Source organism: Oncorhynchus nerka, linkage group LG14 (assembly GCF_034236695.1).
Source record: "Oncorhynchus nerka isolate Pitt River linkage group LG14, Oner_Uvic_2.0, whole genome shotgun sequence".
NCBI lineage: Eukaryota > Metazoa > Chordata > Actinopteri > Salmoniformes > Salmonidae > Oncorhynchus > Oncorhynchus nerka.
The window spans coordinates 56,117,070-56,138,460 of NC_088409.1; the positions used below are offsets into that span (position 1 = coordinate 56,117,070).

The following is a 21,391-nucleotide window of genomic DNA, read 5'->3' on the forward strand; positions in this document are numbered from 1 at the left end:
GGGGGTGTTATGGGAGGAAGGGCTGACAGTGTTGTGCACAACCTCTTACTACAGAAACGGCTAGCTGGCTCAAGGGTGGTGGTGGTGGGGGGCCTGCTGGAACATACCACTGGTTGGTGAGTGTGCGTGCGTGCGAGCGTGTGGTTGAGAGTGCGGGCGAGATGACTGTGGCTAGGGCAGCAATAATACTGTGCCTGTGGAATTATTCATGCAAATCAAACAGAACATTGTCTTTAATTAAATAAGCTAAGATTCTATCTGACCAGAACCATGACCGAGGACCATCCAAAAGTAAAGAAACTAAACAAATAAGTCCTGATGGATCCTGACTGGCTGGTGTAGCTACAACACTACCTGAACAAGAATGGAGGACAGCCCAGTAAGTCTCATTAACAGTGAGCCTGATGAAGTGAGGCAGCTGGAACACACTAGAGCGACTGGGCTGGTCCATGGCTCTGTCGCAACCACTGCCTCTCTCATTCACCCACTCTTTTGCTGCCTTTCCCTCTGTCGCCCAAGTTAGGCCTCTCTCCAACCCGTACCCTACCACGACCCTCTTCCCCGGGGAGAGACTCCGTGGTAGTGCCACTGAAACAAAGGTAAATGAGCTCACCTAGTCAGTTCAGTAACATTTTCAGGGCAGTCAGTGAGTGTGGTACTCAAGTGTGGGGGTGTGCCTGCATTTATACCGTGACGTATCTCTTCAGTACTTTCTGTGCATCTATGCATGCACACATGAATGTATAAAAGTGTAGGTCTACAGTATAGTCTGTGCAAGCATGGACAACACGTGTGTGCATTTACTGTACATGAGCGAGTAGCTCATGGAGCCAAGTCTACAAAAGGAAATAACTGGTCAGACTCAGCAGCGTCGGTTTGTGTCCCTCTGCTCTAGAGTAGAGCGGTCTGTCTGTGTCTGACCGTGTATGTGTGTGTCTCTCATCCGCTCATCGAGCCAAGCCAACAAATATCTGTTTGAGGAAATAAGTGGTCAGACTCAATAGAGCTCTGTCTGACCGTCTGTCCGTCCGTCTGTCTCAACCCAACCCCTCTCGAATAGTGTTTACACTCAGAGTTCTAGAGTAATCACACGACCCTGGGAAACACTAGACATCCTGTCAAAGGGAGGGAGGGAGAGGAAAACAGAGGGGGAATGACAGGACAGGGACAAAGGAGGGGAAAAAATAATGAGAAAGAGTTGAAGAGACATGGTAAATGGAAGATGGTAGGGGAAAACCGGGAAGGGAGAAGAGGGGGAAAGAGTGTGGACAAACATACATCTTCATCCAGGCTGGTCTGCTCCAGGTCCACCACTTTAAACTGGACCCTCTTGAACACCTCCTCCAGGGACTCACACGCCTTATAGTCCAGCTTCTCACCTGGAGGGACACACAGTTCCACCTAAAGTAAGACCGGTAGTGTGCGTGCGTGTTTTTGTATGAGTGTGTCTTAGTATAGGCTTACCTTTAAGGTCCAGGCATTCGTTTCGATGAGTTAGGTCTTTCAGCTCCTAAGAAACACAGTGGAACAGAACAACCCTCAGTCAAATACACAAACCCAATCATTCAGACAGACGACACAGCAGGAAAATGTCACCACACAGACAGACTTGACTTTGATCACATAAAAGGTTACACATTTGAACTAGAGGTCGACCGATTAATCGGAATGGCCGATTTCAAGTTTTCATAACAATCGGAAATCAGTATTTTTGGACACCGATTTTTTTTAAATGTACACCTTTATTTAATTAGGCAAGTCAGTTAAGAACACATTCTTATTTTCAATGATGGCCTAGGAATGGTGGGTTAACTGCCTAGTTCAGGGGCAGAATGATAGATTTTCACCTTGACAGCTCGGGGGATCCAATCTTGCAACCTTACAGTTAACTAGTCCAGCGCAATAATGACCTGGCTCTCTCTCGTTGCACTCCACAAGGAGACTGCCTGTTACGCGAATGCAGTAAGCCAAGGTAAGTTGCTAGCTAGCATTAAACTTATCGTATAAAAAACAATCAATCATAACCAATAGTTAACTACACATGGTTGATGATATTACTAGATATTATCTAGCGTGTCCTGCGTTGCATATAATCTGACTGAGCATACAAGCATACAAGAATCTAAGTATCTGACTGAGCGGTGGTAGGCAGAAGCAGGCGCGTAAACATTCCTTCAAACAGCATTTTTGTGGGTTATGCCAGCAGCTCTTCGTTGTGCGTCAAGCATTGTGCTGTTTTTGACTTCAAGCCTATCAACTCCCGAGATGAGGCTGGTGTAACCGAAGTGAAATGGCTGGCTAGTTAGCGCGCGGTAATAGTGTTTCAAATGTCACTCGCTCTGAGCCTTGGAGTGGTCGTTTCCCTTGCTCTGCATGGGTAACGCTGCTTCGAGGGTGGCTGTTGTCGTTGTGTTCCTGGTTCGAGCGAGGAGAGGGAGGGAAGCTATACTGTTACACTGGCAATACTAAAGTCCCTATAAGTACATCCAATAGTCAAAGGTTAAATGAAATACAAATGGTATAGAGGGAAATAGTCCTATAATAACTACAACCTAAAACTACTTACCTGAGAATATTGAAGACTCATATTAAAAGGAACCACCAGCTTTCATATGTTCTCATGTTCTGAGCAAGGAACTGAAACGTTAGCTTTCTTACATAGCATAGCACATATTGCACTTTTACTTTCTTCTCCAACACTTTGTTTTTGCATTATTTAAACCAAATTGAACATGTCATTATTTATTTGAGGCTAAATTGATTTTATTGATGTATTATATTAAGTTAAAATACGTGTTCATTCAGTAGTTGTAATTGTCATTATTACAAATAAATAAAAATCGGCATCGGCTTTTTTGGTCCTCCAATAATCGTTATTGAAAAATCATAAATCGGTCAACCTCTAATTTGAATGTAAATGAAAAACTGCTCCTGTGTACATCGACCTAAACCGTTGACACGAAGAACAGATCGGTAAAATACGATTGCTCAATGGGATTAAAGTGTGTGTGTGCACTCTTACATCAGCAGGATACAACATCAAGCCAAGACCTGCCTGAACAGACAGGAAAACGGCAGACAAAGCATTTCTTCTGTTATCTGGACTAGTGTCATATAGTATGATAGAGTGCCAATAATAATATCCAGTGTCTTTATCTGTTACATGTCTCAGATCTCCACATTGGTACAGGGTGATTTTTCCCGTTCACACACTGTGTGTGTGTGTGTTGTAACCAATGTTCCCTCATTTTTTCCAGCACTGAGCAAATTTGTCTGCTGAGCGCAAACTTGAACGTTGTGAAAATTCTGTGCAACTTCCAGCGAGCGTTTACTGTGAACACGGACGCTGTACTTGCCTTAAGTTACAGCTTAAAACAGTGGCAATGTGGTGGCAATGTAGGTGGCAATGTAGGCAATGTAGGCTACTGTGGCTATTTGATCATAATGTAGGCCTACCATAGTGGCCTCCCATCAAAAACAATGGAAAAAGCTGATATATTATTCAGCCTACGGTAGCAGCCAATGTTTGGTCTTCAACGTAGGCCTTCATTCCATGAGACAAAAACAAAAAAATGCAGGGCTTGAAATGAACCTGTTTATCCACTTGTCCTTCAGACAAGGTGACTGACTGATGCAAGAAACCACTTAAAATAAAATGCATTATTCACATACCATTATTACAGACTCAAACAAATTATGCTACATTCTGCCTCTTGGCTACTTAGCTTATTCAAGCCCGTGTCTCGAAATACAACATTGCCCCTTTAAGACAAAAAAAAGAAGCTCTTTATCTGACTCGCTTTTCAAATATGTCTAGAAATGTATACAGTTTGTGCTTTTGAAGGAAGTAATCACTCCCCTTATTGCTGACTACAAATGATCTATAACTGGGCTAATAACTCACTAACTAGCAAAGGATGTGAACAACATGTGCACACGTGGCTACATGCGCTTGTTTTTGAGATCAAAGCGAGAGCTGCATCTACTCACGACTGCTCATGCTGTAAACACAGTCTAGTTCAAATCAAATGGTACAGACCCATATGTGATCAGTTTCAGGAAACTAGGCGTATGTCGCGGGTCACTACTTCACAGGAGTGCCGTTTGAATGTAAACTTGATTTATCATCAAAATGCCTTCTTGAACATGTGAACTTGCATGTATGCCATCTGTAAATATGAGTCAAACTGTTAAATTACGAGCGTAGTTGGTTTAGCCACAGAAAAATACCACAACCTTCTGTTGGCCATGATTGGCTGAGATAATGAGTGGGCTGGACATGCTGACAGATGAGTTTGGATTGGTCTGCCATATACTGTAGCACACTTCTGTCTAGTTGAGCTAGTCATTATGTCTAGGTAATCCTGCATAAGTGTTGCTCTCCACTTTCTGGAGGACAGAGTTTTGAAATCAATGGAAATTGAGTATGATAGCTAAGGAGATTGAAGATGTAATCTGGAGACAGGTGTTTTCTCAAACTAAGGGCAACAATGGCATCCGAAAGGAGACATGTCCATCAATGAATGATGTATATGGGTAAGATAGTCTAGCTAGCTACATTTTCAGATATTGGTTATCTACCTGCAGATCTATGCAGGATAGTAACGTCATGAGTTGGGATTATGGTTCATTGTTTAGCTAAACTACATGTCTTAACAAAAATACTCCACTATGCAAGTAACCATTTCAATAGAATGTCAATGCAAAAACTGTTGATAAAAGTTGGTTAGCTACCTGCAAGATTCATGCAGGGTAGTAACGTCATGAGTTGTGGTCATGGTTCATTGTTTAGCTAGCTAGCTACATGTCTGAACAAAAAGACTCCACAATGCAAGTAACCATTTCGGGTGCGTTCGGGAATTCAGTCTGGCCATCTACTCCGATTTCAGAGCACTCTCGTCTGAGTGTGACAGAGCGCAGAATAACTGAAGAATTTAAGAACGCTCAACACTCGTTGAATATGGCCGGTGTCAGTAAACGTTGGCAAAAAAAAAACGTAATTAAAATTGTTGCCAGCAGCAGTTAAGAGTCACCAACACACTGGATAACATGAAAAACAGCCTAAACAGCTATGCTTAGGGCGAGTAAACTGGTCAGTTTGGGCGGGGGCTAAAGCTTAAGAAGGTGCGATTGATGCTGAAGGGTGTAGACAAAGAAGAGCTCTCCTGTAGGTACCAAAACATTCAAAGGCCATTTTCTCAAAAGTGAGCTTACATGTTTATCAACTTTCAAATCAAAATTACTTTCCCCATTGTTCCTCAAATGCAGTGTATGATATACTATTTTGTAACTCTGTGTCTCTGCTTTTATCCAATGTAGGGAAACGGGAAATGTTGACAGTTAACAGGGAAAACTCTAGAACAGTGGTCACCAACCTTTTCTGAGTCAAGATCACGGTGTCAAAAAGCAATCCGAGATCTACCACTCATATTATTATTATTTTTGAACATGACTTAAACGTAAGCCTATGCAACATTAACTTCTTGACGCTTACCCATCCCTTAAGCGGGATAATTGTCATCAGCAACCGCTTAATAGCATAGCTCCCCAGTAAAATAATATTACAAAAAAATATTCATATTCATGAAATCACAAGTGCAATATTGCAAAACACAGTTTAGCCTTTTGTTAATCCACCTGTCGTCTCAGATTTTGAAATGATGCTTTACAGCGAAAGCAATCCCAGCGTTTGTGTAAGTTTATCGATCGCATGACAAAACATTAAGTACACTTAGCATCAGGTAGCTTGGTCACGAAAATCAGAAAAGCAATCAAATTAATTGTTTACCTTTGATGATCTTCAGATGTTTCCACTCACGAGACTCCATAAAGATGATTTTTATAGCCAAAATACCGCCGTTTGTTTGGCGCATTATGTTCAGAAATCCACAGGAAAGAGCGGTCACAACAACGACACATTCCAAATAATATCCGTTATGTCCACAGAAACATGTCAAACATTTTTATAATCAATCCTCAGGTTGTTTTTAAGATATATAAATTGGTAATATATCAACCGCAAATGTCTTTCACAGTAGGAGAGGGAAAAGCAATACCTATCTGAACCTTGTTGCGCGAGCAAAACTCATGTGACCACTTAACGAGATGTTATCGTTCTGGCTCATTTTTCAAAATAAAAGCCTGAAACTATGCCTGAAGACTTAACTTCTTGCGGCGAGCCATCCCGGATCCGGGATCGTGAATACAGCCTCAAGCTCATTACCATAACGCAACGTTAACTATTCATGAAAATCGCAAATTAAATGAAATCAATATGCGAGCTCTCAAGCTTAGCCTTTTGTTAACAACACTGTCATCTCAGATTTTCAAAAATATGCTTCAGCAGGTAACATTTTCACAAAAACCAGAAAAGCATTCAAATAAAATCATTTACCTTTGAAGAACTTCGGATGTTTTCAATGAGGAGACTCTCAGATGTTCCGTTTTTCCTGAAAGATTATTTGTTTAGGACAAATCGACGTTTAGCACGAAAAAACCTGTATCCAGGATTGTGTAAATCTATCCGCAAGCTCATTAGCATAACGCAACAGAAAATTTGAAATGAAATAAATCTAAAAGCCTTTTGTTAACAACACTGTCATCTCAGATTTTCAAAATATGCTTCTCAACCATAGCAAAACAAGCATTAGTGTAACAGTATTGATAGCCTAGCATAAATGCCTGGCATTCAGCATGCAACATTTTCACAAAAACCAGAAAAGCATTCAAATAAAATCATTTACCTTTGAAGAACTTGGATGTTTTCAATGAGGAGACTCAGTTAGATAGCAAATGTTCAGTTTTTACAAAAATATTATTTGTGTTGACAAATATCAGTCAAGTCATTAAAACGAACTTTTTTCCAAATTAACTCCATAATATCGACAGAAACATGGCAAACGATGTTTAGAATCAATCCTCAAGGTGTTTTTCACATATCTATCGATGATAACTCCTTCGTGGCAGTTGCCTTTGTCTTCTGAAGAAATGGAACGCGCATGGACGTAGAGATTACGCAATAATTTCGACACAGGACACCGGGCGGACACCTGCTAAATGTAGTCTCTTATGGTCAATCTTCCAATGATATGCCTACAAATACGTCACAATGTTGCAGACACCTTGGAGAAACGACAGAAAGGGCAGGCTCATTCCTGGCGCATTCACAGCCATATAAGGAGACATTGGAACACAGCGCCTTCAGAATCTGGGGCATTTCCTGTATGAAACTTCATCTTGGTTTCGCCTGTAGCATTAGTTCTGGGGCACTCACAGATAATATCTTTGCAGTTTTGGAAACGTCAAGAGTTCTCTTTTTTCCAAAGCTGTCAATTACATGCATAGTCGAGCATCTTTTCGTGACAAAATATCTTGTTTAAAACGGGAACGTTTTTTATCCAAAAATTAAAAGAGCGCCCCCTATCTCGAAGAAGTTAACACCTCGAGGAAGAGATAGGAAAAGGAATCTGGTTGATATGGAGCAATGGGAGGCTATGGAACATGGAGTTTTCAAAAGAGAGGCCACTTCCTGGTTTGATTTTTCTCAGGTATTCGCCTGCAATATCAGTTCTGTTATACGCACAGACAATATTTTGACAGTTTTGGAAACTTTAGAGTGTTTTCTATGCTAATCTGTCAATTATATGCATATTCTAGCATCTGGTCCTGAGGAATAGGCTGTTTACTTTGGGAACATTATTTTTCCAAACATAAAAATAGTGCCCCCTAGCTTCAAGAGGTATTAACCAATTAAAAACAGTACAATAGCAATGAGGTTTGTGCAATAAGCATATAGGACCAATACATTATCACAGCATATTGGCTTTGCTTGAATTGGCCTGCCAATGCATTGTTGTTTGGGACATTTAAAAACATATATATTTCAAAACTTGAGGTAGGCTACATGATCAGTTGTTGTATTACTTGTGAAGCACAGCAGAGTGAGCATACATTTAAATAATTCGCTTTTTATTTTTCTGGGCTGATGGTGCCTGCCTCTGATGGTCAGTCACAGCGGAGGGAGAGCAGCAGCAGACTGAGTGTTTGCCACTCAACCGCCCTCCACTGACACTGACCAAAAAGGGACACCATCTTCCAGCTGGCAAATAATCTGTCTCATTTACAAACTCATGTTGTGAACAGAAAAAGTGAAATATTCCTCGATATTAAAAAAAGACCCAAGCTGCTAACAACAACGCAAGCCTATAGCTACACTTTCCTACTCATTCAGTACTGCTGCAGTGCTTGTTGTCGCGCTGAATGGAAATAGGAAGATCGCGCATTTTATGGCTTATAAAATGGTTGAATGCAAAGTATTGACAGTGCTGAGTAAGAACTTAAACATGAACTCACTCATAAAAACAGCATGTCTTTGCTGCATTTGTTGACAGTCTCTAGTCATGGTTTTAAACATTTTGAAATCTCAAAGTATCAACTTTTGCTGTAGCCTTTTTTGCACCTGCTATGTTACTGTAGACACAGTCATCTGAGCCACCTGATTGGCCAGCGGTAGGCCTGGGAAGGCAGAGTTTATATCTTCAGACACATGCAATGGTTCAAAATGGCAACTGTTCCCCTCCCGGGCACAGGGTAACTGCATCGGGTGCTCCTACCGCCAACAGCCCAAGATAAAAAATAAATAGGAACAAGGAGTTATCTTAAAAAAAAAAAAATGTTTACAGAAATGTTTGGCAATCGACAAGGAATGCGATCAACCAGTTGGTGACCACTGCTCTAGAAATTTGAGTGAAGTTCAATCTCGTGCTTCTCTCTGTGGGCTGATATTTCTGTGCGGCAGTCTCGGAGCTGCTGCCCAAACACGCAGTTTTAGAGGGAACATTGGTTAAAACATGCACCTGACTGACGCACGGCAGCCATTTTGTGGCAATAAAATGCACGCGTTCAACAGACAAGGGAAATATTGCCATCTGAAATGTAGCAGGTCCATGAAACCTGAGCTGAACACATTGTGATTACAGTGTATTATTGAGGCCTTTGGCAGATATTGCCCTCAGTCACCTCTCTATACACCCCACAAGACTGTTTACGTGACGTGCGAGTGTCCTCACTCCACAGCAACCAATTCTATTCTGCACGTTTAGTGTAAATGCTGCTGCATTCAAAGAATTGTATTCCCACTCTAGGGATGAAAACGACACCACCGGGGGGATTCAATCCACCCTCCCCCAGCCCACCGACAAAACCTGTGGCTTCCCTACTAACCCCCCCCCCCCCCCCCCAAGCAAATCACACTGCGCTGCACTACACGGCACAGTGAACATGCACTCAATAACCTCACCTCCCCCACCACCGTTCGCTGGCTGCTCATCAGTTAGCCAACGCTGAGTACATTAGCTAAAACAGACCTGTGTCCTCGTATCAAAAGCAAAGTTCACCGGAGTGCTATTGGACCAGGTCTCTCTTGGAAAATAATTTCTCAATGAGAAAAAACCTGTATAAATAAAGGTAAAATTTTAAAATTCAGGGATGTGACCTACACAACCAAGACCAAGATTAGAGCAATCTGCTTGTATGTTTATGTCAATACTTAAAAATGCAGATGATAAAATAAAGCCAAGTCTGTTCAAGTTCAGCAGTGATAGATAGCTGAGAATGGATCATGGCCCCAAAGCACTGCTAGGATGCAACTTTGAGTTGAACATAACCCAGCCAGACAGCCATTAGTGTGAGAAACTACAGACGACAGCAGAAAAACAATGACCTTTCTATTTGCTCCCTGTTTGTTTTGGAAAACAGTCCAAGGCAAACTGTCCTTTTCTCAGCACATATCGAAGCTGCAGACTAAAGTTAAATCTAGACTAGGTTTCCTCTATCGTAATCGCTCCTCTTTCACCCCAGCTGCCAAACTAACCCTGATTCAGATAACCAACCAACCAATGCTAGATAAAGGACATTCAACAAACAAACATGGCACTTACAGAAATTACTGATGATTGGCAGAGAAATTTATGATAAAAAGATTGTGTGAGCTGTTTTGTTAGACTTCAGTACGGCTTTTTACATTATCGATGATAGTCTTCTGATGGAAAAACATAGGGAGTTAGTCCCACACCCTTTATTTTTTTGAGCAGTGTATATATGTATATATATATACACATACGTGTGTGTGTGTGTGTCTCAGAGGGGTGAGGGAGGAACTATGGAAAGGCAACCCGATACGGCAGTGCACAGGGCATCAACAACAAGAAACAATAGGACTGTGTGGCTGTAGGTATGTCTGTACCTGAATAATGAGTATGTGTGTGTAGGCCTACACACTTTGAGTCATGAGTATGCCAAAGTGAATATCTGTGTCCTTGTGAGTGTACATGCGAGTATAGATCTATAGTTGTGTGTGTACAGTATGGGTGTGTGTGACAGAGGGAGATTCAATGTCCTTGTGCAGAGGGGGAGCAGAAGAGGCAGAAATGTGACAGGGCTGCCAAGCGTCCAGACCCTGAGGGCTTTGGTTGGGGCTACTGAGGCTCAGGCATTCCACACAGCCACCGAATAGGCTAGAGTCCCTTAAACACACAAACTTAATGTAGTTAACCTGTAGGCCCCTGGCCGGACACCACATGCACAGAACGCACTAAATAAAGGGTGCATTTACAGAGGGGGGTGGCCCACTAAAAACTCCTCTTTCTGGGAAGCCATTTTGTTTGACGGCTCTGTTTATACAGCCGTTTCCCCCTCCCCCCCGAGGATGACTAAGCAGAAAAACTGTGCCATAGTGGATCAGAGCAGACCAGTAGCCAACACACTGACGACAGTGTATTCACTAGCTATTAACCCCACAGTGGAAAGTTACCCAGGCTTTATTTAAGGCCCGAGCAGGCCAGCTAAGCGCAGTGATGAGTCTTTCCACAAGTGAGCGTGAGGTCACCCTCTCTCTCGCCAATGACTAAACACAGCCTGAGTGGGGTGATGGGAGATTCCCTGAACCTCCGTCACACACACAAACCCACACACGCAAGATAGAGCAAAAGAGAGAGAAGGCGGATTGAGCAAGATTTTTTTGCGAGGAATGAGCGAGGTAGAGAGAGCTGCAGGAGGGATAGACCGGCAACAATACAAGGGTTGAGAGGGAAGTAAAGGGGAGGCAATTCTTCTACCAGGAACATGTGTGTTTGTACAGTGCGTGTCCCCTGTAGGGCTGGGCAATATATAAAATTAATTCATTTCATTTGAATGTATGTTTCGGCACAATATTCCCCCCCAAAAAATGTTTTACATTTTTTTTTATGAGCATTTATGTCCGAGTGTTCTCATGTTGTCTTTCTGGTCTCGTCCGCTCCTTTCTGTGCAGTGTACACCTTCCCATTTACACCAGAGATCTGTATATAATAAAGAGATGCTCATGTCTCTGCCAGAACAACGGGAGTTGTTGTCCCAAAGCTTAGGTTAAAAATAAGCGCATAGGGACTATTTTGGACAGATTTTGGCAGGTGTGAAACCTCTTGCTTCGCCTCTTTCTCCCAAGCCCCTCCCCCTACCACCCACAACAACAACAAAAATTTGAGCTCATGCCATCCGCTCTGACAAATGGTTTTAACTCGCTATTTACATTTGAGGTTTGGTCCAACAGAATCGGTCATACGGACACAGAAACACATGGAGACATTATTTTACTGTAATAGAGAAGTTAAACAGATTATGGTTAGAAAGGTTATGTTTCAACTCAAATTTCAAGCAGAGCAGATACTAAAACAGATGTTCCAATGAACATTGACTCTGAAAAATGAATGCTCAGTTTGTTGTGCGCACATTACAGTACCACGTTACGCTAGCATCATTTTGGTCAAATAAAGATTGTTATATTAGCTGTTTAGTGTTTGTGCAATAAGCACAAAACTATTATATAAAGGAATTGGCAACTCGTTCTCATTCTGAGAAATAAGATAGGCCACTTGATTTCAACATCTGAACAAAGTGGACAGGCTAGCATGCTGTTCAAACAGTTGGAGACGGACAGACGGTTGTGTTCATAACTATTCAAAGGTTTTGCCTTGTTAGCGGAATTCAGAGCTTGTGAAATATTTTTATTTATTTAACTTGATCAAGTCAGTTATGAACAAATTCTTATTTACAATGATGGCTTACCCCGGCCAAACCGGAACGCCGCTGGGCCAATTGTGTGCCGCACTATTGTACTCCCAATCACGGCTGGTTGTGATACAGCCTGGAATCGAACCAGGGTCTGTAGTGTAGCCTCTAGCACGGAGATGCAGTGTTTTACACCGCTGCGCCACTCGGGATCCCCTAACAAAAAGGTAATTTTTAAAGACATATCTGAAAGCCAGATCAGTGATTTTTGCAAAAAAGCAGGTATAATAATAATAATAATATTTTGATAAAATAATTAAATTATTAGTGGGTCTTAAGGTTGTGGAAGGCATATATTCAGCCTAGGTATAATTTCACGAGCTCTGAATTCAATAGATTGTTTTAAATGCAGTGGATTTGACTTTAAATTATACAACAAAGCTAATTTAGAGAAAACGTCACAAAATTCGAGATACATCGCGAATCGCCCATAAGTTTGAAAAAAGCTTTATGCCCTATCGCCCAGCCCTAGTGTCCTGTGTGTGGGCAGTGGCAGCGCAACTGCAAACATCCGACAGTTATAACATGTCCCTGCACTCCACATCCTGCTACCAGCCCGCCTGTCACTCACCCTCAGTGACTCGTCCATATGAGCTCATCCTCACCCACTGCAGATTCCTACTGCCATCCCACGTTCACACACCCTGAAGCCCATTATCTTGCTAAGACAAGACACACAACAGAGAAAGACTAACCTGCTGAGGAGGCTTTAGGAAGATACTGTGGGTATTAAAACCCGCCTATACTTCTGTATGCAAGCAAGGGGGTGTGTATTGACCATCAACAGAAGGCTATTGACCATCAACAGAATGTTGACAGTAGGCTGCTTTAGCTTAAGCGTGTGGGTGTGTGTGTGTGTATATGTTTGTACTGTTCAAGGGTGTGTTTGAGAATTGTTGGAATGTCTGTGTGCATGTGTGGGCGTATGCTTGAGTGTGATAAGTGTGGACGGATGGGTGGCCAGAGTTCTGGGGTGGGTCTTGAAGAGTAAGCACTTCCGTAAATACTCTCACAAACTTTCTAATGACACGGCACAGCAGACAGAGACATGCTGGAGTGCAGGGGTGGCTGGGCAGGTAACCGTGGCAACTTACAGTAGGAGGGTCACACACTCCCCCTCCCCCTCTTATGCTACTTATGGCAGCCAGGCTACCTCTGGCGAGCACATGGAGGGCTGTCCGGCCCCCCAAAGAAATGCCACCCCACACCATGACTGACCCACCGCTAAACCGGTCGTGCTGGAGGATGTTGCAGGCAGCAGAACGTTCTCCACGGCGTCTCCAGACTCTGTCACGTCTGTCACATGTGCTCAGTGTGAACCTGCTTTCATCTGTGAAGAGCACAGGGCGCCAGTGGCGAATTTGCCAAATTTGGTGTTCTCTGGCAAATGCCAAACGTCCTACACGGTGTTGGACTGTAAGCACAAGCCCACCTGTGGACGTCGGGCACATTTGTGGCCTGCTGGAGGTCATTTTGCAGGGCTCTGGCAGTGCTCCTCCTGCTCCTCCTTGCACAAAGTCGGAGGTAGCAGTCCTGCTGCTGGGTTGTTGCCCTCCTACAGCCTCCTCCGCGTCTCCTGATGTACTGGCCTGTCTCCTGGTAGCGCCTCCATGCTCTGGACACTACGCTGACAGACACAGCAAACCTGCTTGCCATAGCTCGCATCGATGTTCCATCCTGGGTGAGCTGCACTACCTGAGCCACTTGTGTGGTTTGTAGACTCCGTCTCATGCTACCACTAGAGTGAAAGCACTGCTAGCATTCAAAAGTGACCAAAACATCAGCCAGGAAACATAGGAACTGAGAAGTGCTCTGTGGTCACCACCTGCAGAACCACTCCTTTATTGGGGGGGTGTCTTGCTAATTGCCTATAATTTACACCTGTTGTCTATTCCATTTGCACAACAGCATGTGAAATTTATTGTCAATCAGTGTTGCTTCCTAAGTGGACAGTTTGATTTCACAGAAGTGTGATTGACTTAGTTACATTGTGTTGTTAAAGTGTTCCCTTTATTTTTTTAAGCAGTATATATATATATATATATATATATATATATATATATATATTTTTTTTAAACAGTAGAGGCACTCCCTAGCAGATCTCAGGAACTGCTTATTCTTAGGGATTAGAGCACACATGACCTTGCAAACAGAAAAACAAACATCAACAAACAAGAAAGACACAGCACATAAACCGCCCTGCTGCTGTCAGCAAAGCCCAGCTAGCAACATGACAATCCCCATGGTGGGTGTGAGTGAGCTGCCCCAGCAGGGTGGTTTGAGATCAGGTGATGTTTGATTGTGTGCCAGGAGTGATGAGGGGTGAGAGGGTTCCACTGGTACCAGATTTCGATGAGGTGGTGATGGAGTTGGGGATTTAAAGTCCAGATGTAGGCCTAATCTAGCTCTACGACAAGACTCTAAAGCCTCAATGATGCCCGGTGTTTCAGTGCTGTTATTAGGCTACTGAAGTAGTGGCATGGAGAATTATTTTTCTATCTACATCTGTGCGCGTTTCATTCAGGTTTACCTGCATCTGTTTGAGCACTTTGGGGATGAGTTTACAGTTGAGTTTCACGCAGGCCTGTCTGTAGGCAGCGAGAATCTCATCCACCGTCACATTCTGGGCTGAAAAACAAGAGTCAGAGCAACAAGGTGAGACATGATTACACACAAACACACGTGGCCTGTTGATGAGTTGATCAGTTTGCATCATAGACATTATAGCACAGTACGATTGACAACACAATGACATAACACTCCCATTTTCTAGTTATGTTCTCACCTCTTTATAAAACATTTGCAGCAAGTGAGTTAAAACAGTGATTTCACACATTGGCTGAGTGAGTCATAAACAAGTGGCATTTTGAGACATCCTTAACAAATGGACAAGGAACAAAGCCAATCGGATCCACTCTCTATAAAATGGCTGGTGTCAGTGTTCAGACTGCGTCGGACTCATCAGTGGAGAGAAGGGCACAACATGGAGACCCCCGCAGAATGAGGGAGAGCGCTGTGTGTTGTTTTGGAAACTTTTGAAAGTCTATTGAAACGTTTCTTAATAACTAGCTACCTTTTGTTTTTGGATCCCAACGATGTGGTTAGCATCAGTAGGTGGGACTGCTACCATCTGTCCAGAGATTCTGCTGACCAAGTCTGGGTCTGAGGAGCTGTTTGGCGTAGCAACTAGCCTAGCTGCTAACTAGCTAGCAAGGTTTTCTTGAGGGCTTGAACGCAGCCCACAATGTGGTTCGCTATTGTGGCTGGGACCGCAGATATTCCTGAGCTTGTGGCTGTCTAGATCCCTGCTGTTTGTTGTTTTTAATCTTCCCTGTGACATGCCCTGTCTGAAACTGCGTAGAGTAACAGCATAACAAAGTTTGCTACAACGACAAAAGCTAAAGCCGGCGGGAGTACCGTTGAGGACAGTGGCGTCGCTCTATCACAAAAACAAAAAGAGTTCTACAAGCAGTTGTTACAACAAGAAAATAACTTCCAAGTCCTGTGTCAAATACTGGTGCAGTCAACTTATAAAATATTTATTTTTATTTTATTTCACCTTTATTTAACCAGGTAGGCTAGTTGAGAACAAGTTCTCATTTGCAACTGCGACCTGGCCAAGATAAAGCATAGCAGTGTGAACAGACAACAGAGTTACACATGGAGTAAACAATTAATAAGTCAATAACACAGTAGGAAAAAAAAGGAAAAAAAAGGGGGGTCTATATACAATGTGTGCAAAAGGCATGAGGAGGTAGGCGAATAATTACAATTTTGCAGATTAACACGAGTGGTAAATGATCAGATGGTCATGCACAGGTAGAGATATTGGTGTGCTAAAGAGCAGAAAAGTAAATAAATAAAAACAGTATGGGGATGAGGTAGGTGAAAATGGGTGGGCTATTTACCAATAGACTATGTACAGCTGCAGCGATCGGTTAGCTGCTCAGATAGCTGATGTTTGAAGTTGGTGAGGGAGATAAAAGTCTCCAACTTCAGCGATTTTTGCAATTCGTTCCAGTCACAGGCAGCAGAGTACTGGAACGAAAGGCGGCCGAATGAGGTGTTGGTTTTAGGGATGATCAATGAGATACACCTGCTGGAGCGCGTGCTACGGATGGGTGTTGCCATCGTGACCAGTGAACTGAGATAAGGCGGAGCTTTACCTAGCACGGACTTGTAGATGACCTGGAGCCAGTGGGTCTGGCGACGAATATGTAGCGAGGGCCAGCCGACTAGAGCATACAAGTTGCAGTGGTGGGTGGTATAAGGTGCTTTAGTGACAAAACGGATGGCACTGTGATAGACTGCATCCAGTTTGCTGAGTAGAGTGTAGGAAGCCATTTTGTAGATGACATCGCCGAAGTCGAGGATCGGTAGGATAGTCAGTTTTACTAGGGTAAGCTTGGCGGCGTGAGTGAAGGAGGCTTTGTTGCGGAATAGAAAGCCGACTCTTGATTTGATTTTCGATTGGAGATGTTTGATATGAGTCTGGAAGGAGAGTTTGCAGTCTAGCCAGACACCTAGGTACTTATAGATGTCCACATATTCAAGGTCGGAACCATCCAGGGTGGTGATGCTAGTCGGGCGTGCGGGTGCAGGCAGCGATCGGTTGAAAAGCATGCATTTGGTTTTACTAGCGTTTAAGAGCAGTTGGAGGCCACGGAAGGAGTGTTGTATGGCATTGAAGCTCGTTTGGAGGTTAGATAGCACAGTGTCCAATGACGGGCCGAAAGTATATAGAATGGTGTCGTCTGCGTAGAGGTGGATCAGGGAATCACCCGCAGCAAGAGCAACATCATTGATATATACAGAGAAAAGAGTCGGCCCGAGAATTGAACCCTGTAGCAAATAATGGACGACCTGACCAGAGGTCCAGAACTTGAAGTTTGCAGTTCTTCAGGGTCAGCTCGATGAGTATAAACAGGATAACGGCAAGTTGGGACAGCAATCTGTAAGTCATTGAGAGAGGACATCAGTACTGTATGTGAATCCATGATAACAATAACAGAGGGACAATCAAGGCAGAACATGGTTGTGGACAGAATTGCAGAATCTCCACGAGACCTGGACGGAGTCTGAGGACAAAGTGAGGGAAATTATCTCGAAGAAACAGATGATGGACTACAGGAAGATTGAAGTGGAGCGCGCAAAGGGAACTGGAAAACACACCACCGGCCCAGGTGACAGGCCCAGGGCGATAGTGGTAAAGTTCCAGAGGTTCAAGGACAAGGTAGCTGTTCTGGAAAGAGCCAAGAACATTTATCTTTTTCAACGAGGACTATGCGGACGCTGTGCGCCAGAAGAGGAAATAACTGGGGACATTGCTTATATCCACTATGACAGGCTCATTGTCCACCCTCCCAAAAGCCTGGAAGGAATGAGAGAGAAAAGCCTATTGGTTCATAGCTTCAACCCCACAGCACACGCACACATATATCCCTGTAATGCTTAGAGAATATATTATGTCAATTGTTATTGGCACATCTAAAGCCTTTTCTTTTGGGGTGTTGCTATAGGCCACCAAGTGCTAACAGTCAGTATCTAAATAATGCTTCTGAAATGCGATGTAAATAGAATAAACATGAATATTGCCTGGTTTTCATCAAGCTGTCCGCTCAAAAGGAAGCTTTTCACTGTAACCAGTGCCTGTAATCTGGATCAGGTTATTAATCAACCTACCAGGGTGTTTAAAAACACGACAGGAACAAGATCATCCACATGTATTAATCCCATTTTTACTGTAGAACTTTAATCTAAAGCTGTATCTGTACCCACTGGATGCAGTGATCACAATATAGTGGCTATATCCAGGAAAGCCGAAGCTCTGAAAACTGGGCCTAAAATAGGGCATGAGAGATCATACAAAACATTTATGTGGATAATGTTGAAAATATTTGTTGATCTGATGTGATTAATAAGGAGCATCCAGATGCTGCACTTGATGAATTTATGAAATTGCTTCTTCCAATTATTTATAAACATGCACCTGTTAAGAAACGGATTTCCTAGTCACCGTGCTTCTACACCTGCATTGCTTGCTGTTTGGGGTTTAAGGCTAGGTTTCTGTACAGCACTGAGATATCAGCTTATGTAAGAAGGGCTATATAAATACATTTGATTGATTGATCGATTGATTGATGGTAAAAAGACAAATTCAAATCCATCTTTCATCGAATCAGATGGCCTATTCATCACAAAACCATTTGATGTTGCCTATTATTTAAATTGATTCCTTCATTAGCAACTTAGGCAGGAAGTGCAGACAACGAACAGTGAGCCATCATACTCATGCATAAAAAAAAAATATTAATGAAAGTATTGCAAGTTGGAATTTTGTAAAGTTAGTGTGGGAGAAGTAGAAAAATTATTGTTATCGCTCAATAATGACAAACTGGCATGAAAACTTAGATGGAAAGCTACTGAGGATGGTAGCTGACTCTATAGCCACTCCTATCTGTCATGTCTTTAATCTTAGCTTAGAGGAAAGTCTTTGTCCTCAGGCCAGAGGGAACCCAGTCATTCCACTACCCAAGAGTGTTAGAACCAGTTGAGGCTGCTTTAACAGCAGACCAATCAGCTTGCTGCCAGCTCTTATCAAAACAATGTTATTTCTCTGTAAACAAATGAACAGACTTCCAGCATGCTTAAGTCCTCAACATGTACTGCAATGACACAAACTACTGATGATTGGTTGAAATCAATTGATAATAAAAGCCTTTGACATTGACGATAACCTGCTGTTGTGAAAATGTGTGTGTCATGGCTTTTCAACATCTGCCATATCAGAGCTATCCAATAGAACTCAAAGGGTTTTCCTAAATGGAAGCTTCTTTAATGTCAAACATGCAAAGTGTGGTGTACCTCAGGGCAGCGCTCTATGCCCTCTACTCTTTTCTATTTTTTTACCATTGACATCAAACAAAACATGACTTTCCATGTAACTGATGACTCAACTATATATGCATCAGCAACCACAGCTAATGAAGTCACCGAAACCCTTAAAGAGTTGCAGTCTGTTTTGGAATGTCAACTCGTAATAAACTGGTCCTGAACATCTAAAACTAAGAGCATTGTATTTGGTACAAATCATTCCCTACGATCTAGACCTCCGCAGAATCTAGTAATGAATGGTGTGGCTGTTGAACAAGTTGAGGATACTAAATGACTTGGTGTTACCTTAGATTGTAAACTGTCATGGTCAAAACATATAGATTCAATGGTAATAAAGAGAAGTTCTGCTTTTATGACACTGCACTTACAAAAGCATGTCATGCAGGCTCTAGTTTGGTCTTATCTAGATTATTGTCCACTCGTGTGGTCGAGTGCTGCAAGGAAAGACCTTCCCCAGAACACAGCGGCACGTCTTGCTCTTCATTGTAATCAGAGGGCTAATATAACTACTATGCATACCAGTCTCTCTTGCCTAAGAGTTGAGGAGAGACTGTTTCTTATAAAAAGAAGTGATGCAGTCAATGTGAAATTCTAAATTGCATAGTCAATTTACACACAGCTGACTGACACAAACACTTACCCCCCAGATAAGCCACCAGAGGCCTTTTCAGTCACCAAATCCAGAACAAATTCAAGAAAGCGTACAGTATTATATAGAACCATTATTGCATGGAATTCCCATCTCATATTGCTCAAATGAACAAAACGTTTTTTTTTTTTTAAACAGATAAAGCAACACCCCACTAGGCTACATGGGGCGGCAGGTAGTCTAGTGGTTAGAGCGTTGGACTAGTAACCGAAGGGTTGCAAGATCAGATCCCCGAGCTGACAAAGTAAAAAATATGTCGTTCTGCCCCTGAACAAGGCAGTTAACCCACTGTTCCTAGGCCGTCATTGAAAATAAGAATGTGTTCTTAAGTGACTTGCCTGGTTAAATAAAGGGAAAAAAAACAATAAGCCTCACACCCCTGGACTTTTTCCACATTTCATTAATTAAGACAGCATACATGCACACAAACTAAGTTTCATTTTTTTTAAGTTTCATTGTCCTTCATCAATGAATGATCCGTTTTGTGTGGACCCCAGCAAGAGTAGCTGCTGCTTTTGCAACAGCTAATGGGGACCCTAATAAAATACCAAATACCCCCCAAAGTGCCTCTGTACTGCAGACTTCTAAAGAGTCCACCGTGTGTGTGAGACCGACTGCCTCCCAATACCATCTCGCTCAGAGCTAACTCGTCAGATGACTGGGGTGCAGATTTATCCCCATTGTTTCAGCTCAGAGAGACTAATGAGAGAAATGCAGACAACGGGACAGGGGTAGAGGTGGGTGCGCGCACACACACACACACAATGCATAAAAGGTCTGATATTTTGTGCTGCCATCAGTAGTTTGGCAACTTACGCTAAAGTGAGACAAATTGCCTCCTCTCTTTGCTTCCTCCCTCTTTCTTCCCTTCCCCTCTCTTCCCCACCCTTCATTTGACTTCTGCCTCTTCCTTCTAACCCAGCCCCACTCCTGAGTGACAGGCCAGTCATCCCTAGCCCGGGTGCCAGTCAGTCTCCTGCCAACTCCAAATGGAATTTATGTTTAGCTTGCCAATGAATCACGCAAAGGCACAAACACAGGGGACCAGGCTAAGGATTGTGTAAGACGGTGAACGTTGAAGATAAAAATGCAATGCATACAGACTCCGCGCGGTTTGACTCCATACAGTATGGTTCAACCACAGACATTCAGGCGCTGCATGGGCATTTTCGTAGTGTGGGATCTTAAACATCAAGTTTTTTTTTTAATGAATCCACAACAAAGATAACACTGTGTCCTAGTGGCTTCTAGGAAACCTGAGGTTTTAGTCATTCTAACCCATTCATGGTCAAGTGACAATGTAATAATAGCAATGAGTCGCCAGGGAATATCCCACAATTAGGCTTACTGGGTCGACATGTGTGTGCTTAAGAGAGAGAGATCATGTGTGCGAACATGTTAGTGTGTGTGTGTCCATATGCACAGGGTGTAAGCCTGTGTGTGTGTGGGTGTGTAACAGATGTTAGTCTGTACAGTGTAAAGTGCACAGCGCGAGAATGAGAGGGTGTGTGTGTGTAAGTTATCTGCTAGTGGGAGTCACATACTGTGGCTTTGTCTGTCTGCAGTAGAGACAACTATTCAGTGTTCCAACACACACACACACCACACACACACACACACACACGTCTGATCTGCTCCAATCACAGCCCAAATAACTCATGACCAGAGAGCACCACCGGACAACAACACTGTGTGTGTGACAGAGATAGAAACCCACCTTATAGTTCAGGTGTTAGCTTCCCT

General features: G+C 42.9%; 1 protein-coding gene across 1 annotated transcript in view; it reads right to left on the bottom strand.

The window, feature by feature from the left end:
• LOC115141458 (protein phosphatase 1 regulatory subunit 37-like) overlaps positions 1-21,391 on the bottom strand; it is a 61,866-nt gene that overhangs the window by 16,102 nt on the left and 24,373 nt on the right. The window contains 3 exon segments of the mRNA XM_065000195.1: positions 1,279-1,379; positions 1,465-1,510; positions 14,636-14,733. Of these exon segments, the coding sequence (XP_064856267.1) occupies positions 1,279-1,379; positions 1,465-1,510; positions 14,636-14,733 (245 nt within the window).